General features: G+C 55.6%; 1 protein-coding gene across 4 annotated transcripts in view; it reads left to right on the top strand.

Moving 5' to 3' along the window:
- The first annotated feature begins 6,495 nt into the window (after positions 1–6,495).
- Positions 6,496–24,904, top strand: part of LRP5 (LDL receptor related protein 5) — a 99,574-nt gene continuing 81,165 nt past the window's right edge. For 2 of the 4 annotated variants that reach the window (XM_073883356.1, XM_073883357.1), the window contains exon 1: positions 6,496–6,666. In XM_073883356.1, the coding sequence (XP_073739457.1) occupies positions 6,603–6,666 (64 nt within the window). In that variant the 5' untranslated portion in view covers positions 6,496–6,602. The remainder of the gene's footprint in view (positions 6,667–24,904) is intronic. The other 2 variants (XM_073883355.1, XM_025878406.2) reach the window with 1 other exon arrangement.

Here is a 24,904-nt window from a genome sequence, read left to right as displayed (position 1 = left end):
AGATGGCATCCGAGAAATAGCCAAGGTGCCCACAAAGAGCCCGAGAGGGAAAGAATCAACATTTGGAATCCCTAAACCTACAGGCCCCCAGTCAGGCCACAGGGACGCCTGTCTGTCCCCCCACCCCAGCCCTTTCCCGCCCCCATGTCCCTCCCTCCCCCTGCTCCAGCCTTGAGGAGGAGAGCAGAGGCCAACTGGCCCTCTCCCGCTTTGGCTCCCCTGCCCCCAGCCCCGTCTAGCTGGAGGAAGGGAGAAGTAGTGACTTTTTTTGTTAAGATTTTATTTATTTATTTGACAGAGAGAGACCCAGCGAGAGAGGGAAGACAAGCAGGGGGAGTCGGAGAGGGAGAAGCAGGCCTCCCACGGAGCAGAGAGCCCAACGAGGGGCTCGATCCCAGGACCCCAGGATCATGACCTGAGCCGAAGGCAGCCGCTTAACGATTGAGCCACCAGGCGCCCCAGAAGTAGTGACTTTGAATAAACTTTAGTTTTGATCGTTAAGCCGGAACTGGAATTGCAGCTGCTAACCAATGCTGTTTTGGGGACCCAAAGTGACCCAAGGACCTCACTGCCCCCGAGAGTGACCAGGGAGTTGTGGCAGCTGCCTCAGTTTCCCCCCAGGTGTGTGGGCCCAGGTGCTTTCTGCCCTCACTGGTGGAGTCCTCCGTGTTCAACTAAGTGCCCGTCGCGTTCCTGGCCCCGGGTGAAAGCCAGGTGCATGTGAACCACTGTGCATTTCAAAACAGCTCCTCAAGGTCACGGATGACCAGCCATCTGCTGGGTCCAGTGGACAAGTCTCCATCCCCAGGCTTCTCGTCTCAGCAGCTGCCACACTTGGCCCCGGCCCTCCACTCACTTTCTCCCTGGCTTCTGGGAGCCCCTCTGTCCTGGTCCCCTCACCTCTGAGCTTGGAGGCCCCAACATGCCACCTTGGACCTCTTTCTGCTAGGATGCTTCTCCAGGATCGCGGCCTTAACATTGAAGATTCCCACCTTTCTGTGCCCAGCCCAGCCCTCCTCCCTGAACCCCAGACTCTCTCATTCTACTCCTCCGCTGGGAAGTAAATAACTGAGCTAGACAAGTTCAAGGCAGGATGCCACTCCCTGAGCCTGGGGTCTCTTGCCTTTCATTCAGCAACACTTACAATCTCAGCCCAGCCTTGCAGGTGCTCAAGCCAAAGGCTTTGACAGCATCCTTGATTCTTGCTCTTCATGTCCTCTCTCCCCTCAGAGAGACTCAGAATCCAACCACTTCTCATTTTCTCCACTGCCGCCAACCAAGTTCCCACTATCTTGAACTTGGACCCCTGCAGTGGCCCCTCCACTGGCCTGCTTGGTTCCTCTCCTGCCCCTGCTGCCTATTTCCTGCATAGTAGCTGACAGATTCCATGACATGGAAATCAGATCCTATGCTCCCTCTGCTCCTGGCCCTCTGGGGAGCCCCCTCTCACTCAGGGAGGTGAGGGCCTCCAAGACCCCACAGAGCTGGCCCACTCCTCTCTGACCTTGGCTCTCCCTGCTCGGCTCCTCTGGCCCCTCACAGTGCCTCTGGGCCTTTGCACCGGCCTTCCCTGCTGGCTGCAAGGCTCACTCCCTCCCTTCTTCCCGTCAACAGATGTTGCCAACAGATGCTGCCTTCTGTACCCCTTGACCCTCTTACCCTGCTTTATTTTTTCCAGAACAGGCATTACCATATGACTCCCTAGAGCACAGGTGGGAAACGTGTGTAAGAGAGCAGATAGCAAATATTTTAGGCTTTGCAGGCATACCATCTCTGTTGCAACTCCTCGACCTTGCCCTTGAAGACAGTTGGGGGATGGTACCCTGGACAAACCATTACCTCTCTGACCTCAGTTTCCTTCCCTGTAAAATGGGTTTGAGAAAATTAGGGTCTGTAGTAATCGCCTGTGGCTGTTGTAACAAACCATAGACTGGATGTCGTAAAACAGCAAACAGCGGAAGCGTATTCTCTCGCAGCCTGGAGGCCAGAAGTCGGAGATGCAGGTGTAGGCAGGGCTGCACTCCCTTCTGAGGCTCTGGGGGAGGATCCTTCCTGCCTCTTCCGCCTTCTGGGGGCTCCAGGCGCGCTCCTGGGCTCGTGGCTGCGTCCCTCACACCTTTGCCTCTGCGGTCACACAGGTTTCTCCTGCTCTTTCTCCTCCTCTTCTGTCTCAAATCACCCTCTGTCTTTCTGGTATAAGGACAACTGTCACTGGACTTCGGGTCCACCCGGATAATCCAGGATGATCTCTTCATTTTATGATCTTTAACTTAATGATACCTGCAAAGACATTTTGTCCAAGTAAGCTAACATTCCCAGGTTAGGGATTGGGAATGCGGATATGTCTTTTTTTTTGGGGGGGGGCACCATTTAACCCACTACAGACGTCTTTAAAGTGCCTTAAAAGGAAAACGAAACTGGAACATCAGCTTCTTAATCTGTAGCAAAAAGAAAATGAGATGGGCCAGACGCTTGTGTGGCTCGGTCAAGAACATGGTCCCCAAGGACGCAGCCCACACGGCTGCCAAGCCATCAGGAGGGCTGGAGCTCAGGGCTGCAGAAGGTCAGGGCTGGTGACAACTATCAGAGGGAGTGGGGGAGGTGGGGAGGTGACACTGAGTGGGCCCCAGCACGTCCATCTTCCTGCCCTGTCTGGGGCCCATGTTAATCACGATTCACATTCAGGCAGGGCTTTAAAGTCTAAAGAGCATTTTTCTGAGTCTCCTCTCATTCGAGATTCATGTCAGCACCGACAGATAAGAAGTCCATCAGATAGCACCAATCCCATTTTATGAATGAGGACGCTGAGGCTCAGAGAGGTAAAGTCCAGCTGATTCCGTAGCCACCATGCCCGCTACCATCTAAGCCTTCCACTGCCCACTCCCACGCGGCAGTGGCCGCCTTCCCTCGCCTGCCCCTGGCGCAGGTTGCTGGGAGGCGGTGGTGCAAGGGAGAGGCTGGTGGGGCCCAGTGACATCCCCACTGCGTGCCTCTACCGAGGAGCCCTTGGAAGGATGCTTGGGGCTCGGAGAGCCCAGGAACACTGGGAACCCAGTGCACACCTCTGATCACAGTGGCTGGAGGGCTCTCGTGCCCAGAATAACTCTCTCCAGAGTCAGCATGTTCCAGGTTGGGAGGGAAACCAAGAAGGCACTTTCCCCCAAGTGTCATGGGGCTGAGATGTCATCCTCCGATGGGCCCTAAATGGACCCCAGTTGAGCCCCTGTCCCCGGAAACGATTAGACCCGACAGGTGCCGAGCCCCGTTACCTCACTGGGACGGAACTTGCAACTGAGGGGTGAGTTGAGAGTGAACGCTTCCAAACGGGAGGCCTAAGAAAAGGTCGGTGGTGTGATGAGCTGTGACAGGCAGTCCTGTGGGGAAGTGGGAGCTTAGCACCCTCTCCGGTTGCTTCTCACATGAGGGAGGAGTCTAAAAATTACTTCCCTCGTGACGCCGGAATCCTGCAGAATCAAATAGGGACCGTTCTCATGTGTTCTCTGCAAACGACTTTTCTAAAGTTCTGATAGGAGTCAGGCAACCTAGGATCTTGTTCTGATGCCTCGAAACCTGGGGCTCAGTCCTTTCTTTCTTGGCGGGGGGCGGTCTCCGGAGGCTCCTGAACCTTTGGCATCTCAAGAGGCAGCACAGGAAAGTGCGGGGCACGCCCAGAGCCGCTGCCGGCCCGCCATCCCGAGCCGGTCATGGTGTCTTCTGGGTTGACTGAGTTCTCCCGCTCTGAGAGTCAAGCTTTCCATCTCTCTCCTGGAGAACAAAGAATCTCAATGTCTCTCTGTGTGTCCTTTTATTCTGGTTCATTCCCCTTTTAATCATTCGTATAACCGGGTATAGGGTCTTCAGCCTCTCTCTATTCCTTCTCAGCTCTAGAACCTTGATTCGAACTTTGGACCAGCTGCTGCTGCAGGTGTCCCCTTAGAGGAGCCCCTGGGGCTCTTCCCCAGTGCCTTTAGCGAGTCCCATTAGCTTTGCCTAAAGCATGCTGAACCCAGTTCCTTCTTGCCATTCGTGAGCATCCTGCCCCCCTCATCAGGCCAAGCCACCATCTCTCCCGGCTGCCATGAAACCCATATGCTGACCAGTCTCCCGCATCCCATCTTCTCTCCTGTCCTGTCCCTAGTCAGCAGCCAGAGTGCTCTTTTTATGAACATAAGTCAGAGCTTTTCACTCCATTCTGTCATTCAACAAACATTTACTGAGCACATACTGTATCCTGGTCTAGACACAGGGGATACACACGGAACAAAACAAAGGAAAATCTCTGTTCTCTGGAGCTCCCATTCTAGTGGAGGGCAGAAAAGTAAGTAAACAGTATGTCAGATGTTGGTCAGAGCCAAGGAGAAAAGTAAAACAAAGAAATGGAGCGGAGAGTACCTGCCGGGGCGGGTGGTGGAAGGGATGTGATTTACTATTTTCAAAGGGGGTCAGGGAAGGCCTGGCTGAGGAGCTGAAGATGTGCGGGAATAAATCAGGTGGATAACTGCGGTAAAAGAGTACCAGCAGAGAGAAGAGCTAGTGCAAAGGCCCTGAGGCAGGAGTGTGCCTGGTGTGTTTGAGGACCAGCAAGGAGACCTCTGTGGCTGGAGCAGGGTGAGGAAGAGGAAGGACAGTGCATTAGGAATCGGAGAGATAAAGGGACATATGTGGCCGGATCAGGCCCTTAGGTGCCATAAGGCCTTTGGCTTCTCTTCTGATTTGGGAGTCAGCAGATTCTTGAGCAGATGAGAGAATGTGATCTGTCTTGTTTCAACAGGCTCACTCTGGATGCTGGGAGAGGAGGCTGATGAGGGTCATGGCAGGAAGTGGGAGACTCGTTAGGGTGTGGGAGGTGTTGGTAGTGGGGGGGCTACAAGAACTGCACCCGGCCCCAGGAGAGGCAGCAGGACGGGCTACTGGAGCCGTGCATGGGGCCTGCCTGAGGAACAGCCAGGGTTTTTGCTACTTAAACCCCTGTAATGGCTTCCCGTTGCTCTTGTGATAAATTCTTGACACCTTTTCCAGGTCCGGTATGCACTGGCCCTGGCTAGCTTCTCCTAATTCAGCACTGCCCCCTTCCACCCGACCTGCAGCTTCTGCAGCCTTTGGGCTTCCTCCCACGAGTCCAGCATCCAGGCAGGCCCCTGCCCAGGGCCTTCACCCTTTGATGCTGTCTCCACCTGAACTGCTCTTCCCACAGCGCACCTGTTTCTGAGTTGTGGCTCGAATATCCCCACTCCCTAAGTCACAATGTCCCAAGACTTTGCAGCCCAACACCATCCACTTTTCATGGCAACCCTTGTAGTCTGTTAGTGGTGTTTTTGGTTTTCTGTTTTAAATGTTTCTGTCTCTTGTTTTATTTTATTATTTTATTTTATTTTATCTTATTTTATTTGTCTCCCTCTCTAGAACATAAGCCCCAGGAGGACAGAGACTTCTGCCTGACCATTAGCTTTGTAAAGCTGTCCCAAACACATGAGGAATGTGCATATCCTCCAGTATGTGGTTGCACATGTGAACTATAGCTCTCTCAGCACCTGTGAGGTAGGCATTGCTATACCTATTTTATAAGGGAGGAAAGACTACCGGAGAGGTTATATTTAGACCTGCCCAAGGGCACACCTGGTTCTAGGAAGCAGCAGAGCCAGAGTTTGAACTTGGGCCCACCAGTTCCAGAGCCGGTGCTTTGCCCCCTCCCAGGCCCTCCTGTGGCCTGAGGCTTCAGAGCTGAGCTGCCTGCTCAGATGGGCAGAGCTGGAAGGATGGGGGAGCTCGGGTGCATGCTGGCTCTACGAACCAAAGGTGAGGGCTGCCATCCTGGAGCAGCTTTCTGCCTCAGAGGGCCTAGAAGCATATTTGGAAGAAGAGCGCGTCTGCTGCTCAGTGCTCGTGCACTGTAATATAGAGGGCATATATTTAGTGTAAAAAAATAACCTCAAGCTCACCCCCACTCTCAGCTACTGCAGCTCCCGCCTCTGCCCATCATCCGCTTCTGTCCCTGCCTGGACCGCCTCGCCGTCGCCCTCCTCTGCCCTCCCGGGCGCCCTCGCCGGTGAGAACAGGTGTCTTGGGGCTGCCCCGCGCGACCGGACCCTGCCAGGGTGGCTGCGGTCTCGGGAAAGCGCACAGACCTGGCTCCGAGCTTCCGACGCCATAACTGCCCCGCGGTCTGCTCTTCCCACGCCCCGCCCCCTGTGCCTCAGTTTCCCCGTCGGTAACGGCAGGGGCCTTGCGGCTCTACAGGTGACACACCTGCTTCCGGGACTCGATCGGCCCCGGAGGGCCGCCCCCCCCCCCCCCCCCCCCCCCCCGGACTGTCAAGCCCGCGCCGCCCCCGCGCGCCCCCGGGGAGCCCCCGGGGAGGCGGGGGCGCGGGGAGGGCCGCGGGCCGGCTCCGGGGGGCGCCCGCGGGAGGGCGCGGCGGCGCGGGGGGCGGAGACGCGGCGCGGCTTCCGCTCCCGCGCCTCCTCCCTCCTCCCCCGCCGTCCTGGTCCGCAGCGCCCGAGGGGGGGAGGCGGCAGGCGCCGGGAGCCGCGCGAGGAGCTGCCGCCGCCGCCGCGCCATGGAGCCCGAGTGAGCGCGCGCGGGCCCGCCCGGCCCCGGACAACATGGAGGCGGCGCCGCCGCGGCTGCTGCTGCTCGCGCTCTGCTGCAGCCTGGCCCCCGCCGCGGGTAGGTGGGCGCGGGCCGCGGGGACAATGGCCCCGCGGCCAAGTGCGCGGCGCGCGGAAGCGACTTTGCAAGTTGGGGGCGAGTTGGGGCGCGCGCCGCGGGTGCCCGCCGCCCCCCGCCGCCCGGGGGCCGCGCGCGGGCCCTTTGTCTCGCCCGCCCGGGCCCCTCCCGGGAAGGCCGGGCCCCGTCCCGCGTCCCGGGCCGGCGAGGAGGGCGCGCAGGCGGCGCCGACCCCGCCAGGTGCGGCGCGGGCGGGTCCTCACCTGCCCGCGGCCCGGGGCGCGCTCCGAAGTGCGGCCGCGTGTAGCCGGCCGGGCGAGGCCGCGCCGGGACCGTGTGGACCCCGGGCGGCGGGCCGGCGCAGAGCGGGGACTTTCGGCCCAGAGACAGGCCTCGCCGCCCTGCGTCGGGGACTCTTCGGCGAGCCCGTTTCCGATGGCCGCGCGGCAAGCCCCGAGAACTGATTTAAGTTGCAGAGAAAGTTCTCAGATCGGGCGCCGGGCGGCCTGGCCTGTTGCGCTGCCCCCTTTCATCTGCGAGGCTGTCGGTTTCCAAGCGGACCGACACCTGCCAGGTGTCCGGAGGACCCGTCTGGTCGCCGGGCCCCCACCCCCACCCCCCCGCAGTGGCCCCGGGCCGGTGTCCACGCCAGGGGTGGCCTCGTGGGGCCGCCGCGCGGGGTGACGTGGTCGCAGAGCACGGCGTGGTCGGGAGGCGCGCTGGTGCCCTCACTCGTGCACAGCCTTTGGGAGATCGAGGGCTGGGGACCTTTCTCTCCAACTTTTGGTGTGTCCCAAGGGGTGGAGTTGAGGTCGGGAGGACTCAGGAAACCTAAGCGCGTTGTGAAACGCTACACATGTTCTTTTAATTTGGAGATTGCCATGTGGTTTTGAAGCAGATCTCTTGCTACCTAAATCATTCTCTTCGGATGTGAGTGTTTTGTTTTTCTGGAGTGTGGCTGGCCAAACTGGACAGGGCCACAGAGCCCTGGGCTCCCCGGGACGCCGTTCTGCTGCTGGTAGCAGATTTTTGGGGGCTGCTGGTGGTGGTGGTGGTGGGTAGCTCAGGTCCCTTTGTCTGGGCCTCTTTAAGGCGAACAGCTGTCTCCCTGAATATTTCCAGTGTGGGACATTGCAGGGAGGTGTCCTGGCCAGGCGCTGTGGTCTCGTTCCCGGCGCTGCGGCCCCTTCCTTGAGGTTTGGGGGGCGTAGAGCAGATAGTTTCCCCAGGTCCCTTTGCCTCCCAGCCCAAGCCTCCAAATGTTGGCGGGTTCACCCCAAATTTATCTCCCTCGGGAGCGTGTTTACATTTCTCGGCTATGTCTAATAGCAGCAAAACAAGGTGACGACAAAACAATGACAGTATCTGGGCAGTTCAGGCCAACGCGCTGCTTTTCTTTCCGGAAATGCCTGGATCACGGAGGCAAAAGGTTTTTTTTGTTTTTTTGGGGGAAGATGTTTGTTTTAAAGGTGGAGTTTCTCAGCGGGCTATGTTGCTTTTCACTTGGTTGCTGTTTTGGATTTCCTGTACCTTTCGGGGTGACGTTGCTGGAGTCGAATGCCTGTCGTTTTGTGGTTCGAGCCCCTAAGGAGAAGGAATCACATCTGTGGAGTTCAGTCGTGTAGGAGGCAAAAATAGAGTTGATTATTTTAACATTAGGAAGCATGTCAACAGCACCGGCTAATGTGGCAATCCAGTCCTAAAATGGAAGGAGGAGGCGAACTCCTTCTGCACAACTGCTTTGACTGTTCTTGATATGTTCTGCCCCTGATTTCTATGTTAGATTTATGCATTGGTCCGGAGTGGAGCCAGTAAGTTGGTAGCTAATTATTTTTTCTGATTGCTTCCTGTTGCAATTTGAAGCTGTGAGCCCACGGAAATGCCTTTGTTTTAGTGGTCCCTGTGCTGGGAATGGCCTTCCCCAGCTCCACAGGCCCAGGCCTCTCCCCTCTGGCCCCACAGCACTTGCTACAGGACCACCTGTCCAGGACCCTCCCTTCACCCCTCTGCCCCCCTCCCCCCAGCAAGGGTGGTTCCTGCGGATGCCTACTGCCTGGCCCACTGGAAGGGCCCAGCAGGTGGGTGCGGAGTTAATAACTAAATGCTGTGTGGAGTCCACTGAGAGAGGTCTCCCCCCTCCCCCCTCCCCACCCCCGGTTTTCAAAGCAGGGCCCACGTGCTTTTAGCCCTCCCTGTTCAAATCCAAGAATTTACCCCGACAACCCGTACGATCCCACATTTGCTGTGGAGATCCTGTCGCATTTGGAACCCATTTAATTTCAGCGGCACTGTATCACCACTCAGGCATTTAGCAGAATTTGCACACTGCTGTGGGGGGGGGCGGGTGGTGGTGGTGCAGTCAGGTGAGGAGGACTCAGCATGGCTGCTTGCCCTGCAACTTGGGCTGAGAATGGGGGCTCTGGGGTCAGACCAGCCTGGGTTTCCATGCTCAGGAGCTGTTCAACTTTGGGTGACTTACTTAGCTTTTTTGCATCCGGTGTCTTCCCCTGATCCCCCCCTACCCCGGGCCGTTCGGGGGCATGAAGTGTTATGCGTGAAACCCTTCGCACCATCCCCGGCCTGGGTGTGGGACCAGGGGTAACCGAAATACAGTGCCTCTTGTGTAGTAGGGTCTTTGATCTTTCTGGCCTAGAGGTCCAAAAGCTCTGGATTTTTCTTCTGCATGCGACCTTGGCTATCTAGTCCACTGTCCTGACTCATTTATTGCTGCATCATTGGTGGGGGCTCTTGAGGTGATTAGCAGCAGGACAGAGCCCGAGTACCAGGGGCTAACGTCAGCCTTGGTGCGTGGAGGAGCTTGAGCATCCAAGCCCACCTCGTGGGCCTCACTTTTCTCTTCTGTAAAACGGGATAATAATACTTCCTATCACTCAGTGAGTTAACACCTGCCTGGCACCCTGTCAGGTCTTACCATTGCTGCTATTACTCTTTGGCCCCTGGTGCCGTGTGACGTGTGGGGACAGAATGGCAGATGAGGTTGTCAGGATGTTCTGTGTCGACGGGAAGATAGGCGGACAGAAGCCGTTTGGGCGGCTGTGGGAGAGGTGGGCCCCAGGGTCTCTCCCTCACGGTCCCAGAGTCCTGTCTTCAACCATCAGGTGGTCTCCTCCAGTGAAAGAGGCCAGATCACCATGCAGAGTCTAGATGTGCTCCAGAAGGCGATGGAAGCTTCTGGAAGAATTTAGTCAGGAGTAGGAAATAGGAAATGCAGGCTGGAGTTGTCAGGCCTGTCCTAGGTGAAAGGTGTTGAATTGATTTTTTTTTTTTTTAATCGAGGTGAAAATCACGTAATATAAAATGAACCTTTCGAAAGGATACAGGTCATTGGCATTTAGTACATTCACTATGCTGTGCCACTGCCACCTCAATCTAGTTACAAACATTTCTGTCTCCCCAAAATAACACCCCACACCCATTAAACAAGAGCTTCCCATTCCCCTGCCATCAGCCCACTTTCGGTCTCAGTGGGGTTGCCTGTTCTGGATGTTTCTATACACGGCGTCATATGATACGTAGGCCGTCTGTGTCTGGCGGCTTCTGTCACTGAACCTCAGTGTTTTCTAGGTTCGTCCACGCTGTAGCGTGTGTCCCTGCCCCTTTCCTTTTCGATGCTGAGCAATATCCATCGTAGGGTCAGAGTGCATTTGGCTTATCCACTCACCCGTCAATGGACCGACCTTGGTTGGGGCCTTCTCTGCAGGCACGAGCTGCAGGCCGTGCCGTCCGAGTGGGGTTTGGAACGGTGGACGCCGTTTGAAGCTGGGCTGGGCGCGAGCAGATTTGTCCTTAGATCTGCGTCTCGGTTCAGAGACGTGAGAGCTGGTGGCCGAGGCTGGGGACAAGCAGAGGGCTGGTGCTGGCCTCCGGGAGGAGGTCTGCTGGGAGGTGGGCTGCGTGCCGTGTTCAGTACTGCCAAAGCCCTGGGAGACACTGGACATTTGTGGCTTGTGCGGTTTCTCGGACAGTCACTTATCATGTGCTCAGCACGGGGAGGCTCTGCTGGGGGTGAGGGGCTGCGTCCCGGGCTTGCTGGCATACTTGTCCGGAGAGCAGTGCTATGTCTGCCGCGAGGCAGGCCCCCTGGGGGGGCTGTCCTGGGGACAGCGTGGGTCCCAGGGCTGACCTGTTGAGGCGGCTGCAGGTCTGGCCAAGAGCCGACCCCAGGGTCCTGCCTGCTACTCCGTCCTGGTCTCTGCTTTCTCTGGCGAGTGGTTTGCTAGCTCGTGGCCTCAGGTTCCTCGTCTGCAAAAGTGGGATGTGACGTCTGGCTTGTGGGGTTCAGTGAGCCAGTGTCCGTGAGGAGGGACCAGGAGGCTCTTCCCTCAAGACAGGCCTCAGTGGGAAGGACACCAAGAGGTCCTGCTCCAGGTGTCCAGGTTGCCTTGTCAGTGTGCTAGACGGCACGATCAGAGGCAAGGTTGAGAGGCCCCCCCCCCAGTGGGGGGCCAGGAGTGCTGAGACCTGTCGGGGGTCTGGGTTTGGCGCTGGCTTGTCCCTGGTAGCCCTGAACCTGTCTAGAGCTCCAACCAGGAGCAGACCTGGCTGCTGACGCTTCCCTGGTAAGGAAGGGTGTCCCGCTCCCCAAAGCCCCGTGGTGCCCTTGTGCACGACCGTTCCGCCGCTCCTAAGCCCTGAGCAGCCCTGACTCCCGCACGCCTCCTAGGCCAGCCTTTGCCCACCTGGCTGGGGACAGTTAACCCGCCACGGGCCCTGCCCACAGCTCACTTGCCAGGGGAGTGCTCCCTCACAGTGGCAGCGTGGCCCCAGAACCTCGGGTCCAGATGCAGCCCATGCCCAGAGTCACATGTCCACTGTATCCTTCTTGCTCGGGGTGTCTCTTGCCATGGACCCCCCTGGGCGGTTATCATGGTGATGTCACGTGTGAGCCCTTTTGCAGGGGTGGGGCCTACTGTACTTTCTGGGTATTTTATTTGCATTATTGGTTGGTATTTAATTTAGTGCTTTCAGTTTGCCTCATTGCAATTTTCTAGTACTTAAAGGGAAGCAAAGATTCACTTGGGGAGGAGAGTAGTTTTTAGCCTTTTTGGGGTCTCAGGAACCCCTCTGAGAATATGGTAAGGCTCTTCTCCCTGGAAGGAGCCAGCGAGTGGTGCACACACACTGGGCTCCCGAGTGCCTCCCTGTGGGGTCCGGGGTGCACTTCCCTTCCACGAACCTCAGTTTCCTTCTTTTTTTTTTTTTTTTAAGATTTAATTAATTTATTTGAGAGAGAGAGAGAATGAGAGAGAGCACAAGCAGGGGGAGTGGCAGGCAGAGGGAGAGGCAGAGCGAGAAGCAGGCTTCCCGCGGAGCAAGGAGCCCGACATGGGGCTCGATCCCAGGACCCCGGGATCATGTCCTGAGCCGAAGGCAGACGCTTAACGACTGAGCCGCCCAGGTGTCCCTATTTCCACAATTTTTTTTTTTTTTTTTATTGCCTGAAACAGAAACTGGGTCTATAGAGTGGTCACACCCCATTCATTGCTCTCTGCAGCCCTGGCTGACCTCTCTCCTACTTTCCTGTGGCTGCAAATCTGCCTCTTTGTGGAATCATGCAGTGTTTGTCCTCTGGTGGCTGGCTTATTTCATTTAGCGTAATGTTTTCGGGTTCATCTGAGTTGTAGCGTGTGGCAGAACTCCCTTCCCTCTTACGGCTGAATCATAGCTCACTGTATGGATAGTGCACGTTTTGTTTGTCCGCGCACCTGTCGATGGACCCCGGGGCTCTTTACCCCTCTGGCTGCTGCTGAGAACATGGGTGTGCGAGCATCTCTCTGAGGCCCTGCTTTCACTTTAGGGGACGTGCCTGGGAGTGGAACCACTGGACCATATGGTAAGTCTGTGTTTGATTTTTTTTGATGATCCATCAAACTGTTGTTCAGCGGCTGCACTGCTTAAGTGGCTGGCAGCAGCCTGGGAGTTCCAGTTTCTCCACATCCTGCTCAACACTTGTTTGGTTTGCTTTGTTTTTTTTTTTTTTTTTTTGGTGCTGGATGGTTCTAGCCGTCCTAGTAGGTATGAGGCTGGTACTGTGTTGTAGTTTTGATCTGCATTTTCCTGGCAGCTGATGACATCGAGCATCTTTGCATGTACTTGTTGGCCATTTTCTTTTACAAATATGTATAAATATGTAAATGTAAGACGTACAGGAATACATATGCACTGCTTAAATATTTACCATGGTTCTTGTTTCTGTGAGGATGAGCATCTTTGTTTATTGTCTGTTTTATTTCTCTCCTCAGAGATGACCAGACCTCTAACACAGACTGTAACAAATGTATTACATTGTTTTGAACCGGTGTTCATATTTTTTACAAAAACCCAATCACTCTCTACCCGATTCTGTAGCCTTTTTTCCTTGCTGTCTTAAACATTTTCTGTATCTTTACTTTTCAGATCTTCATTCTTTTTAAAAGCTAAGCAGTATTTCATAGTACGGATCTACCATTCTTCATAGCTTTTATCCATTGGAGGAGCATGCACGTTTTTCCAGGCTTTCTTGTTATTATGAGGCATGCTGCAGTGACCACCTTGTTCACGCAGGTCTCCTTGCCCAAGAGAATATCCACTTGTAAGTTTGTAAAGATACTGACAAATTCCACCAAAGAGGCCGCACTGGTTTATACCCTACCAGGCATCTGTGAAAGTGTGTGCTTTCCTGTGCCCTCGCCAGTGCTGGCAGTGACCAGATTCCGCTTTTCTTAAATCGGTTTGTTTAAAAATTATAACACCTTTTTTTTTTTTTAAAGATTTTATTTATTTATTTGAGAGAGAGAGAGAGCGAGCACATGAGAGGGGATAGGGTCAGAGGAAGAAGCAGACTCCCTGCTGAGCAGGGAGCCCGATGCGGGACTCGATCCCGGGACTCCAGGATCATGACCTGAGCTGAAGGCAGTCGCTTAACCAACTGAGCCACCCAGGCGCCCCCAAAAATTATAACACCTTTTGATTTGCACATCCCTCATGACTGGCTTCTTGGCCATTTGGCCATTTGTATGTATTTTTCTGTAAATTGCCTACTCCTGTCCTGAGCCCATTTTTCTGTCGAGTTGTTTATCTTTTCCTTATTGATTTGTAGGAGCTGTTTATTTGGCACGGACCATAACTGTTAAATGTGTTCCACATTTTTTTCTAACCTGTTGTTAGTCTTTCACCCTTATTTCTGGTGGTTTATTATCATAAAGGCAGTAAAAAATTTCGTGTAATCAAAACTATGTCTATTCCCTTATGGTTTCTGGGTTTTGTGCTTCATTTCTCTCCCTTCAGATTGTAAACACCTCTTCCTTTATCTTCTTCCAGGGCTGTTATTGTTTTGTGTTCTATATTTGGACATTATTTTATCTGATTTTGGGGAGGTATGCGGTATGAGGTAGGGATCTGAACTGTCCCTGATGTGGCCCCCCCCCCCCCACTGTAAGTGGATAGGGAATTTTCCCAACACCACGACGGAACAGCCCATTCTATTCGCATTTATCTGAAATACCACTCACTGTTTTGTGTGCGGTGTTCACAGATGGCGTGGCTGCATATCCTGGCACCTTCTGCTCTGCTCCATCTTTCTGTACCAGGATGCTGTTTTAACCTCTGTAGCATCATAGCGTATTTAGAAACTGAGTGTGCCACTTCATGGTTGTCTTCAAAAAAATTGTGTCTGCTATTCTTGTACCTTTATTGTTTTTTTTTAAGATTTTATTTATTTATTTGACAGAGAGAGACACAGCGAGAGAGGGAACACAAGCAGGGGGAGTGGGAGAGGGAGAAGCAGGCTTCCCATGGAGCGGGGAGCCCGATGTGGGGCTCGATCCCAGGACCCTGGGATCATGACCTGAGCCGCAGGCGGACGCTTAATGACTGAGCCACCCAGGCGCCCCATTGTACCTTTATTCTTTTGTGATAAACTTCAGAGTCAGCCTATCAGGTTCCATCCTTTGATCTCTTGATCCAGAGACAGTAAATGGCCACATTCAACAGGTGTCAGAGGGCTGGACTTTAGAAGCGGTCTCCGACAAGCAAGCTGGCCTCTGGCTGTGGAAGTAAATTCATCTTCCGCTGTGAAGGAGCTGGTCTTCGTATTTTTGCTTCCTCTTGCATATGGAGTGCTTCAGAGGTGACATTTGTGCTGGATTGCCCGCCGCGCTCCTGTTCTCGGGCTCACACCAGTGTCTGCTCGGGAGCCGAGCTCTATTGCAACTAATTCCAGTGTTAGCCTGAAGGCAAATATAATTACTGCGTAAATTACTGCTCCCCTCCCCTAGTTCATTCCAGAATAAAATGTGAGTAACTTTAATTTCTTCCCTGGCTCGCACCCCTTTATTAGCCCAATGGGGAGGCGGTACCTGCCTAGCAGAAGTCTTAGGGAATTGCTCAATCCGGCATTAAAAGCCGCCCGAGCGCGTGGCCCTGGCCAGAACATGTCAGCCAGGTGCCTGGGTGCCTTCCAGACTGTCCACTTGCGGCAGCTACCACCCTGGAGTTGGCCCTGTGGGAGCTGAAGTGATGCCCACACTGCAAGATGTGTTTCAGAGCGAGATGTGTTCTCCAGTTGCTTTTTTGGGGGAAGGACATTTCTCTGAACTTTCTCCAGAACAGACTCGGTTCCAAAAAGAGACTGATGGGAGTGTGCACCGCCTTGGCACCCACCCACTTCCCCCTCCGCCCAGGATTCCTCCCACTGAGGCTGGAGTGCGGGGCCGACCCCAACAGCCGTTCTTCCTCTGCTCTGCAGGCCGGGTCTCCATTCCCTCCTGCACATTGGAAAGCCCGGATGCGCCTCCTTTCCTTCCCCCCTCCACCCCACTTCTCCGGCTCTGAGGCCTCACCTGTCGGCCCCCCACAGCACTCACCCTTGGAGTGGGAGACTACACCAGCTTCCAGCAGGTCTCCCAGAACCTCTCCCTGCCCGTTTTTACCTGTCACTCTGGCCAGATTAGGTTTTCCAAAACTAGTTTAATCATGTCCTTCCCCTTCTCAGAAAATGACACCAGTTTCCCAACATCTAAAGTTGGAACTTTTTGGCCTGGTATTCCGTGCGGCCCCTGGGCTGGCTTCAGCCCACCCCTGTGCTCCCTGGGGTGAGCGCTTATCCAGACAGATCTGTCTCCCCGTAGTCCAGAACCTTCCATGGCCCTCCCAGCCAGAGAGGGTCTTGGGGACAGAGGCTGCCTTCATGCTTGTGCTTCCACCTGCTGTCTGGCATCCCGTAGATGCTCTGTCGCTGTCTTGAGGATTCCCAAGGCCCCATCTGTCCAGGGAGCAAATCTTACCCATCCTTACCCCCTCTGGCCCCTAGATCTACAGCACGGTAAGCTCCCACCCCCATCCTGGTGTCCAGCGCTGTGTTCCCGGATTATAGAACACCTGTCCTACATAACAGAAGGCTTGTGGGGCCAAGTGTGGGAACCACTCCGGCAATAGAAACCCGTATTCCTGAGGTATGGACTCTGAGAGGGCCTGCTACAGATAAAGCTGTTTTACTTCAAGAAACCCAGTGCATCCTGGACACACTTCACCATGGAGTCCCGGGTCCATGAAACACCTACCTGCCACGGGGGGTGGTTGGTGCTGGCTGTCACCGTGACACCCGTGTTTGCGCAGAGTTCTCCTTCCCCACGGGCCAGCGCAGTATTGCCTCACAAGGGCCGCGAGGCTGGATCCCCAGCCCGGCCCGGGAGCAGCCCCGGCACAGGGGCCTTGTGTGGGCACCGCCCGCCTGAGAGGAGTGTGGGCCCGGTCATCTCGGTGCCAGCTGTGGCCCCAGCTTTGCCTCTCCCTGCAGAGCAGGTGAGCACCTGGCCTTGCGTGGGTGGAGCAGGACAGCCCCGAAGCATGTCCCCGTTTGCCGCCCCCCCACCCCGACCTGCTGGGCTGCGTACAGAGTGCCGCGTCCCTGGGGAGGACGTGGTGTGGGCCATCTGCAGCCCGGGGACGTCTCTGTCCGTCTTACCCCCGGGTGACCTCAGCAGAGGGAGTGGAATGTTCCACTGAGGCTCTCCTCATTTCCATGTCATCCTCACCTTCTTCCTGGAGAGGCTTGAGCCGCCAGCCGTGGAGCGTGCTGGCGATCGCTCAAGACGAAAGAGCAGTTTTCACTTGTCGGGCTACCATTTCTTTCTTTTTTTTTTTTTTAAAGATTTTATTTATTTATTTATTTGACAGAGACACAGCGAGAGAGGGAACACAAGCAGGGGGAGTGGGAGAGGGGGAGGCAGGCTTCCCCGCGGAGCAGGGAGCCCGATGCGGGACTCGATCCCCGGACTCTGGGATCATGACCTGAGCCGAAGGCAGACGCTTAACGCCTGAGCCACCCAGGCGCCCTGGGCTGCCGTTTCTAGTCTCTAAAACATTTTCCCTTTGTTTGGGAAGATTGTACCCTTTCAAGGAAAGGGCCTTTGTTAAGTATTAACCTTTTCTGCATATCTCTTCGGCCTGCAGGTGGCCCAGTGCAGATGGCTCGAGCTCTGTAAGGCCCGCCAGCAGCACGGGTGCCCGAAGCAGCCTGGGGGTTCCCTTTGCCTTCACGGGGGAGAGGGGGTCTTCATTCAGCGCCTCCGTGGCCCCTTGGGCCATGGACCTGGGCTGGAAGTAACCGATTTGGAGGGTGAAGTAGAATTATTCCAGGATCCAGGCAGGTGTGGCCACGAGGTGGGCACTGGGCCCCGGCAGCCCCCTTGCTCTGCTCCATCTGGGAGGATCCAGAAAGACCTGTTCAGAAACCCTCCCCGTGCCCCAACACCCCAAAGCATTCCTCCAGCCAGACTCCTGCATCCCTGTGTGGCCCAGTTCTTGAGACCTCTCTACAGAGCAAGGCCTTCCCGGGGCCCCACCCCCACCTGGATGGAATGTGACCGGAGGTGGGACGCCATCACGCAGGCCCAGGGATCCTGTTGGGGTCCTGCCTGACCGTGAGCCTGCGAGACAGAGTTCCCAGGGTCTCTAGGCACGTCATCACTGATCTCTCACCACGATAAGGGTGTGCGGTCTCTCCCGGAGGGCTGGGATCTGGGCACAGGGGAGGTTTGGGGTTTTCCTGAACGTCAGTAGCTGTGTCAGCAGAAGCAGGAGGGGATGCAGTTAGGAACGCGCTCCCATCCACGGTCAGTGAGGTCCTCGCTATCAAAAGTGACAGGGGACACATTTGGTTAAAGTGTCCCCCTTCCGCTCTTTGTGGGTGTGAAGAAGACAGGTGGGCCCCGTTTCTTCTCACCCGCCTGTAGTACCAAAGGTCAGCCGGGTCACCAGTGATTTCTCGGGAAGGTCACCCCACTGTAGCCCACTAGACATGGTATGTGTTTGCATCCCGCAGCTGCCCCCACTCCGGTGCTGGCCCCCCCAGCAGGGTCACTGTCTCGGGTACCCCTGGACTGAGGCATGCTGCACCCCAGCCTCCTTCCCTGCTGACGCCCCCAGGTTCACTGTGAACAGCTGAGGGGGCTGCTAGAGGGATCTGAGCACGGAGCCCAGAGGCCTCCTCCACCTGTTCCGGCCCCGCCCACGTTCCTGGCTCCGCTCTCAGCTCTGCGGCCTTGGGCAAGAGAGGTAACTCCTCTGGGCCTCAGTTTCCTCACGTGTCAGGGGATAATCGTTGCCCGAGGATGCAACGAGGCTACAAAGTGCTTAGCACGGGCCTGGTTCCCCGTGAGTGCTCAATAATTATTAGCTATTAGGGTTATTATTACAATCATAATTGTTATTCTCCGGGGAGAGGGCCCTCAGGGGATTCTGGAGTCAGGTTCAACTCCAGCTAAGCGGTGACTTGGCTGAAACCATCTTAGCTCAGACTCATCAGAAGCTGGAGTGCTGAGTTGCGTTAATGGCCGCATTGAGCCTGATCTCTCTGCACTGAATTTGCTTCCTTGCCTAGGTGAAGCCTGGCAGGGGTGGGCTCTGGAAGCCCTGGGCCTGGGGGAGCAGGTGCACATGTCCATGGGGGGCGGGGATGCCTCCCGGGCCTTTGCTCTGTCAGAGGTGTGGCCAGGGCGTGCTCTGGGCTTCGTTCCTTCATCTGGAGTCCTCGCCCGGTCGATTTGTGGGGTGTTACCAGCACACCCCTTACCTCCCCCTCCGCCTCCTCAGAGGAAGTTGTTAGGGAGCCCGCTTTCTTCTCTCCCTGTGCCCGACTTCTGACAGCCCCCGGCTGGGGCAGGGCGTCCTCCGTGGCAGACCGGCCGCCTGGCTGGCCAGCAATCGTCTCTGGGCCTCTTCTGTCTGTTGGCCCTCCTGCCCCATTAGTTTCCCGCTGGAGGCAGAGGAGGGAGCCCGGGCACCGAGTCTGCCCCCCCCAGGCGAGCTCCCTGCTCCACCCAGCTTCCCCACCCTGGGATGTGGACAGTCAGGGCCTTTGTCCCAGGTGGCCGACGGGGCCCTGTGCCCAGAGAGGCTGCTTTCCAGCCCGTGGGCCAGACCGGCTCTCCCATTGCCACCTCCATCTCTTCCACAGCCCGCAGGAGGGGCGCAGACCCCACAGCCCTGAGCTCCCCGAGCTCCCCGCCCTTTCCCTGCACCTGCCCTCTGGCCACGAGCCCAGGTGGGACCTGCCCGTCCCTTCCTCAGTCTAGGCTGGCTTTCCTGACTTCCTGTTGCCTCTAGCCCGAGAGTAATTTGAGCCTCTGGCAGGTGCTCCTGTGTGCCCGGCCCAGAACTAGGCCCCCGGGAGAGGATGAACACAGGCAGGCAGCGGCTCTGTCCTCATGTCCAGGCCGGGCCGGGGCCGGGAATAGAACACTCTGACCCTCGGTCAGTGGTGACTGCACTTTAGGTGAGGCCCTCCACCCCGTGCCACCCCTGTGCCACCTGGACCTCGGCTTTGTCTGGTCTCGCCTCCTGGGGAGAGCATGGCGGCCTCTCTGCCTGCCTGGTGGGCCATTCTTCCCCTGCTTTGACCTTCACACCAGCCCTGGAGGCAGGGAGGCTGGCCACATCTCCGTGGTCACCGAAGAGCCTCAGAGTGCTGACCTAGGTTTGGAGAGTGAGCCATTTGAGTGGCAGGCACGCCCTCCCCAGACCCCAGCACTCACTGCTCAGTGTGTGACAGGAATGTTAGGCCCTGTCATGAGGGAGATGTGTAGCTCCACGCTTAGAGCCCAGTGGTCCCTATGCAGGGGCCCTTGTGGAGTGTGGGTTCACACTCCTGGGTTGCTGTGTAGTTCTAATGCCTGGCATGTCCGTACCCCCTTCCTACACATGGGAACGTTGAATCTGAGGAGAACCTGGAGCCTGTACAGGGTTGTGCTGGGATGACAGTGGGGGGGTGGTGGGTGGGGTAGGAGCCTCAGAGATGAGCAGGAGGGGCTGCTGACCCACCCACCTGACCTGGCTCCCCCTCCAAAGCAGCAGTCTTCTGGGACCTGCTGTCTCGCCTGAGAAGGAGCAGTGTGGAGCACCAGGCTGCAGGTGCCCCTCTCTGTTCCGTTTCTTCTCCCTGGGGACAGAGGGGTTGTCCTGGAACACAGGACCCGGGTATGTGGTCAGGTGGTGGGAGGCCACCATCCCTAGGGGGCAGAGGCTGAGGGACGGGGCTTCCTCCTTGGCGTGTGGTAGGGTGACCGCAGTGTCTTGGGGGCTGAATATTGCTCCCTTGTCTCTCTGACCCTTCTGCAGAGAGATCTTGGGGTCATTCAATTGCCCCCTTAGGCAGAATGAATGAATTTCAAGTACTTTGGTAAGAACCTGCACTCTTTGCTCTCCTGTGTTGGTGAGTAGTGGAGGGTTACTTTGGGCAGGTTACCCACGAGGGGTCGTGCCTCAGTTCCCTGGTCTGCATGCCTGCCTACCAAAAGAGCTCCCCTAGGGCTTCTCCAAACCCTAATTCCAAACCCTAAAGAAACCTGAACCCTAATTTTGGGCTTCTCCACATTCTCATGAACCTCCAGACCCGACGCTTAGCTTGTTCCCGGGATAATCAGAGCTGGTCTTCAGTGCTGAGTGTTATAGGCAGCCCCCAGACCTGCATAAGATACTCAGGACTGAGAAGATCCAGCTCTTGAAGGCATGTTAGCGTTCAGAGAGGCTTCAGTGGGGACCAAGAGGCAAGAGGTTAAAGCAGACCACGGTGAGGATGGTTTCTACCTGTCCGCTTCTCTCTGCTTGGAAGAGCGGTGTCGCGAGCCTGAGGTCTTTTGTTTGGCTCCTGGCCGCAAACTGCTTTTTTCAGGAACAGTAGATCATTTGAAAGCAGAGCCTCCCAGTTTTGCCCCATAAAAAGGAGATTTTGCAGAGTGATGGTAAATTTGGCACGCCTTTATTATTTTTTTTTTTGCACCACTTAAAGAAAATAAAAGCTGGTACAAAGGTATGTTTGTTTCTGAAATGCGTTTCCTTTCCCAGATGTTCTTTTCTGCCAATTCCAAAATGCATTCTGAGCTCAGTTCTCATTTCCTCTCTGCCGAGCAGAACAATGGGATCTCTGTGACCACACGGGGAAAGCGCCGTCTTCCTCGCCAGTGGACCTGGGGGGGGGGGAGGGCTGCAGTGGTCCCACCTTCTCCCACTTCAGTGGAAACGACCCGTCGGTGCCAGCCCGGTTAGAGACCCCCGCTGACTGTTGCGGGTTTGGCAGCCCGCGTGCCCGTGCCCGTGGTGGAAACTTGCAGGGTGGGGGCTTAGAGGCACCGGGCGGTCTGCACCTTTGTTCCTGAATCTTGAGTTTGCTGTGTGGTCTTGCACGAAATTCTTGTATGTGCATTGCATTTGTGCACCCTGGGGTGTGGGACTATCTGTGCTCCCTGGAGCTGATCTGGCCCCTTCTTTCTTGCATCCAACACTGGTCCCTGGCCAAAGGGCAGGTATCCAGGACACAGTGCAGATGCCGAGCTGGCCGGAGAGCCAGATAGAACCGGGTGGGCATCACCAGAGTCAGCAGGGCCTCAGGCCTTCCTTGGCTCACTGGCCTGACCCCTTTTTCACTTGAGACGGGTGGTACGTGTGCTCCTTAGGAGCTGTGAACCACACACCTGCCCGTGCTCACACGTAATACACACATGCATGCATCCACGTGCAGTACCCTTAGAACCTTCTTGGTTGGTTTCCAGGGACTTTGAAGAGACTCATAAAAGCTTGCTCTTAGGATGATTTTGATACTGGTCTCCATTTAGAATGTTTTCTGTGGGGTGTGCATTTCATGAAATCTTTACTTTTTGGTCAATGCATCCTGCCTTAGAACACCCACGATACAACTATCTAGACTTAATAAATAAAAATAGCTGATAGTTACTGCACGTTTATAGTGTATCAGGCAGGTTCTAAGGGATGTTTAGTGACTCATTTAATCCTTGCAGCCACTCTGGGGACTGGGTGCCCGTTATATAGATGAGCAGACTAAGGTTAGGAGAGCCTGCAAAACTTGCTTGGGGTCATGCAGGGACTAAAATTGGCAGGCTGAGGCCCCACTGCCTACCCCTTAATTGCTTTTTGAATTATAAAAGTGTTTCCTTTCATCTATAAAGGAAATAGGCTGCAGAGCCCCCAGTGCATTTAAACGAGCGGCTTTCATTATTGGGGGGGTGAGGACACCAAGGCCAGAGGGCTCTCCTGGGTGGCCCCACCTTCTGTACGAACCTGAGCTGCCACCTGGTGCCTATTTCCATGGGGCCTCCAGGACACCGGGTGGAAGCTACTGCCCCCCTCCCCCTTGCTGGAATGGGCCGGCAGCGTCAGCCCCCCAGGGCCCCCGAGTCAGTCTCTGCCATGGCCTTGGGCCACTTCCGGGAGCGGGGAGCTGTTGAACCGAAATGGTATGTAATCAGAATGCTATATTTTGTCGAAAATAAGAATGTTAGTAACGGGCTGGTTTCTGGCAAGTCAAACTGGGACTCTGAAATACATATTTTTCCCTGCTCTGCCCTAAACCTTCTAATTAGTGAAAAACGCACATTTGCAAACATCCATCAAATGTCGTATTTCCTATAAACTTGTCCTAGGTATCACTGAGTTGGTAACATTCCATGGGGGCTAAATTAGACCTTGCAGAGTGCGTGTGTGCATGTGTGTGCGAGAAAGCACAAGGGAGTGGGAGGGAGACACTGGGGTGCCTGTTGGTGAGCCCTGGCCGCCCGTTTCCTTCCCTCGCAGGTGCTTGGGCCTTTGCTTCTGGCCCCCTCACCTGTCAGCACCTGCTGGGTCACTGCAGCGAAATGGATATATTCACCCAATGAAAACATAGCTGGTAGCGGAAATGGCTTTAGGGAGAAGCACTTCCCTCGCAGGGAAATCTCTGTGGTGTTTGTAACCAGACCCTGACATCCACCACCAATGGGCTCTGTTAACGGACTCCGTTTTGGAAAGGGCGATTTTTTTCTGGTAACCGGCCCTGGTGTGGGCTGTGTCCTCCCTCACTGGCATTGGGACCGGCTCTAGGGCCCCCTCCTCGTGCGCTTCTCTGGCCGGGTCCAAGGACGTGACCTTGGGGTCACAGTCAGTTGGGGTCATTTCCGGTTCTGTGCTGTGTTGGTGGGTAGGATGCTTTTTTGCCCGTGTGGACCAGTGTCCTGGAGCTTGTTGGGTCATTTGTATCTGGGGTGGTTTGTTGCATATGATTTCCCAGTAACCAGATGGAGAAAGTCTCCTTGTTAGGACTGACATCCTCCCGGTCGGAAGACCATGTGGCCCCAGAGAGCCCCCAGCCTTGGACACCAGTCTTCCTGTCCATGAAAAGCGGAGGAGGTGGCTGGGGGGTGGGAAGTGAGTGTGCCGAGCTGGAGATGGCCGGCATTCCAGGATCTGCCTCTGCCCAGTGTCTGCTAATGTGTCCTGTTCAGTTTTGCTTTTGTGTTTCCTGTTTTACTTCACCTTCAGGCCAGTATTTTTCAGAATGTGGCCCCTAGGTCAAAACTTCATGGTGCTCTTTCATCAGATATGCTTGGGAAATCCTGGGTATAGGACATGAACTAGGTTTCCTCACTGCAGGACTTCTCAGAGCCTTTAAAATGGCAGTTACATGCTAGACTATGTCCCCCTCTCCCTAGGCTCACTTTACAGGTTGGGGAAAAAGGGTGGTTACTGGTGTGTGAATTGGGTTGTGCCCAGAGTGACATGGGACATCCCCAGCACTGTTCTTTCCTGTCACCCTTGCTTTGGTGTGGCTTCTTCACACTTGTCACCCCTGGGAAGTAGTCTCACTCTGCTGACTGTACGGAGTCTAGCTTTGTGTCTGAGTCCAAGGTCAGAGTAAGCTCCTACCCACTCCCGTCAAGAGATTCGGTGAGATTTGTCAAGTTTGACATTCTTTGAGATTGCTTGTTGGTTGCTTTTGGGATTTGTCCCCTCAAATAGACTTGGGTGAGGAGTGGCATGGTGGGAGGTAGTGGAGGAAAAAGCCAGCTTAAGATCGGGGGCTCCACCCCTCGCCCCCCCCCCATTGGATGCTGTGTGGCCTCGGACAGCTGCTGGAGGGATTTGTCATCTTCAAAAAAAAAAAAGAGAGAGAAATAGATAAAATTGCTGCTCCATCAGGCCCAGGGGCGGGGGGGGGTGGTGTTTTGAGATTGAGTTGGGTTAAGGTAGAGGGTGATGAGCGCGCAGTAGGCCCGCAGCTGATGCCAGTTCCTTCCTCTGCCCATCCCTCTGCAAGTTGGGCTGGGGCCTGGGTGCTGGGGAACCGGCTTCCGTTGCGAAGGGGTTTCTGGGATTTGCAAGGTGTGAGGCTTGCTGACCATCTGACATTTATTCCCTGGAACGTGTCCTGGGTTGGGGGTGAGCCGATACTGGGTGGGAATTAGGGCCACACAGTCACCCCTGGAAGGGGCCCATGTCACTGGGGCCAGGGTTGGGACCCATAGACTGGCCCCTGGAGGCATTGGGCTACCCCGACTGCTACTCAGGGGTCACTCTGGCAGGCCCTCGCTGGGTCTGTGCCAGGTTCTGGGCCTTTGCTTGTCTCCCAGGACTTTGCGGAGTAGCTGAGCCCAGGTACAGCCCCCCTCATGCAGGAGGACAGCAGGGACCCCCCTAGCCCATCTCCCTGTTTGATGAAAATCCTCTTTAAGGGCTTCCTCTAAGCTTCTTTGTGCTCCGAGGTGTCTGAAACTTTATTTTCTTTGTATCTTTTGCCACTGATTTCTTCTTTCCTGCCCCACCCCCCAAACCTGCCCCTGTCGTTTCCTGTCTGCCTGCTTCCCTGACCTTTGAAATGTGGTCCCTGCTCAGGAAACTTGCCTGGGCCTCAGGGTTAATTACTCGTGTGTGTGTGTGTGTGTGTGTGTGTGTGTGTGTGTGTGTGTGTGTG

Source organism: Callorhinus ursinus, unplaced genomic scaffold (assembly GCF_003265705.2).
Source record: "Callorhinus ursinus isolate GAN/ISIS: 27379988/994484 unplaced genomic scaffold, GSC_fseal_2.0 scaffold51, whole genome shotgun sequence".
In the NCBI taxonomy this organism is placed as follows: Eukaryota; Metazoa; Chordata; class Mammalia; order Carnivora; family Otariidae; genus Callorhinus; species Callorhinus ursinus.
The sequence above is the reverse complement of the archived record's forward strand: the minus strand, read 5'-3'. Positions and strand labels throughout refer to the sequence as shown.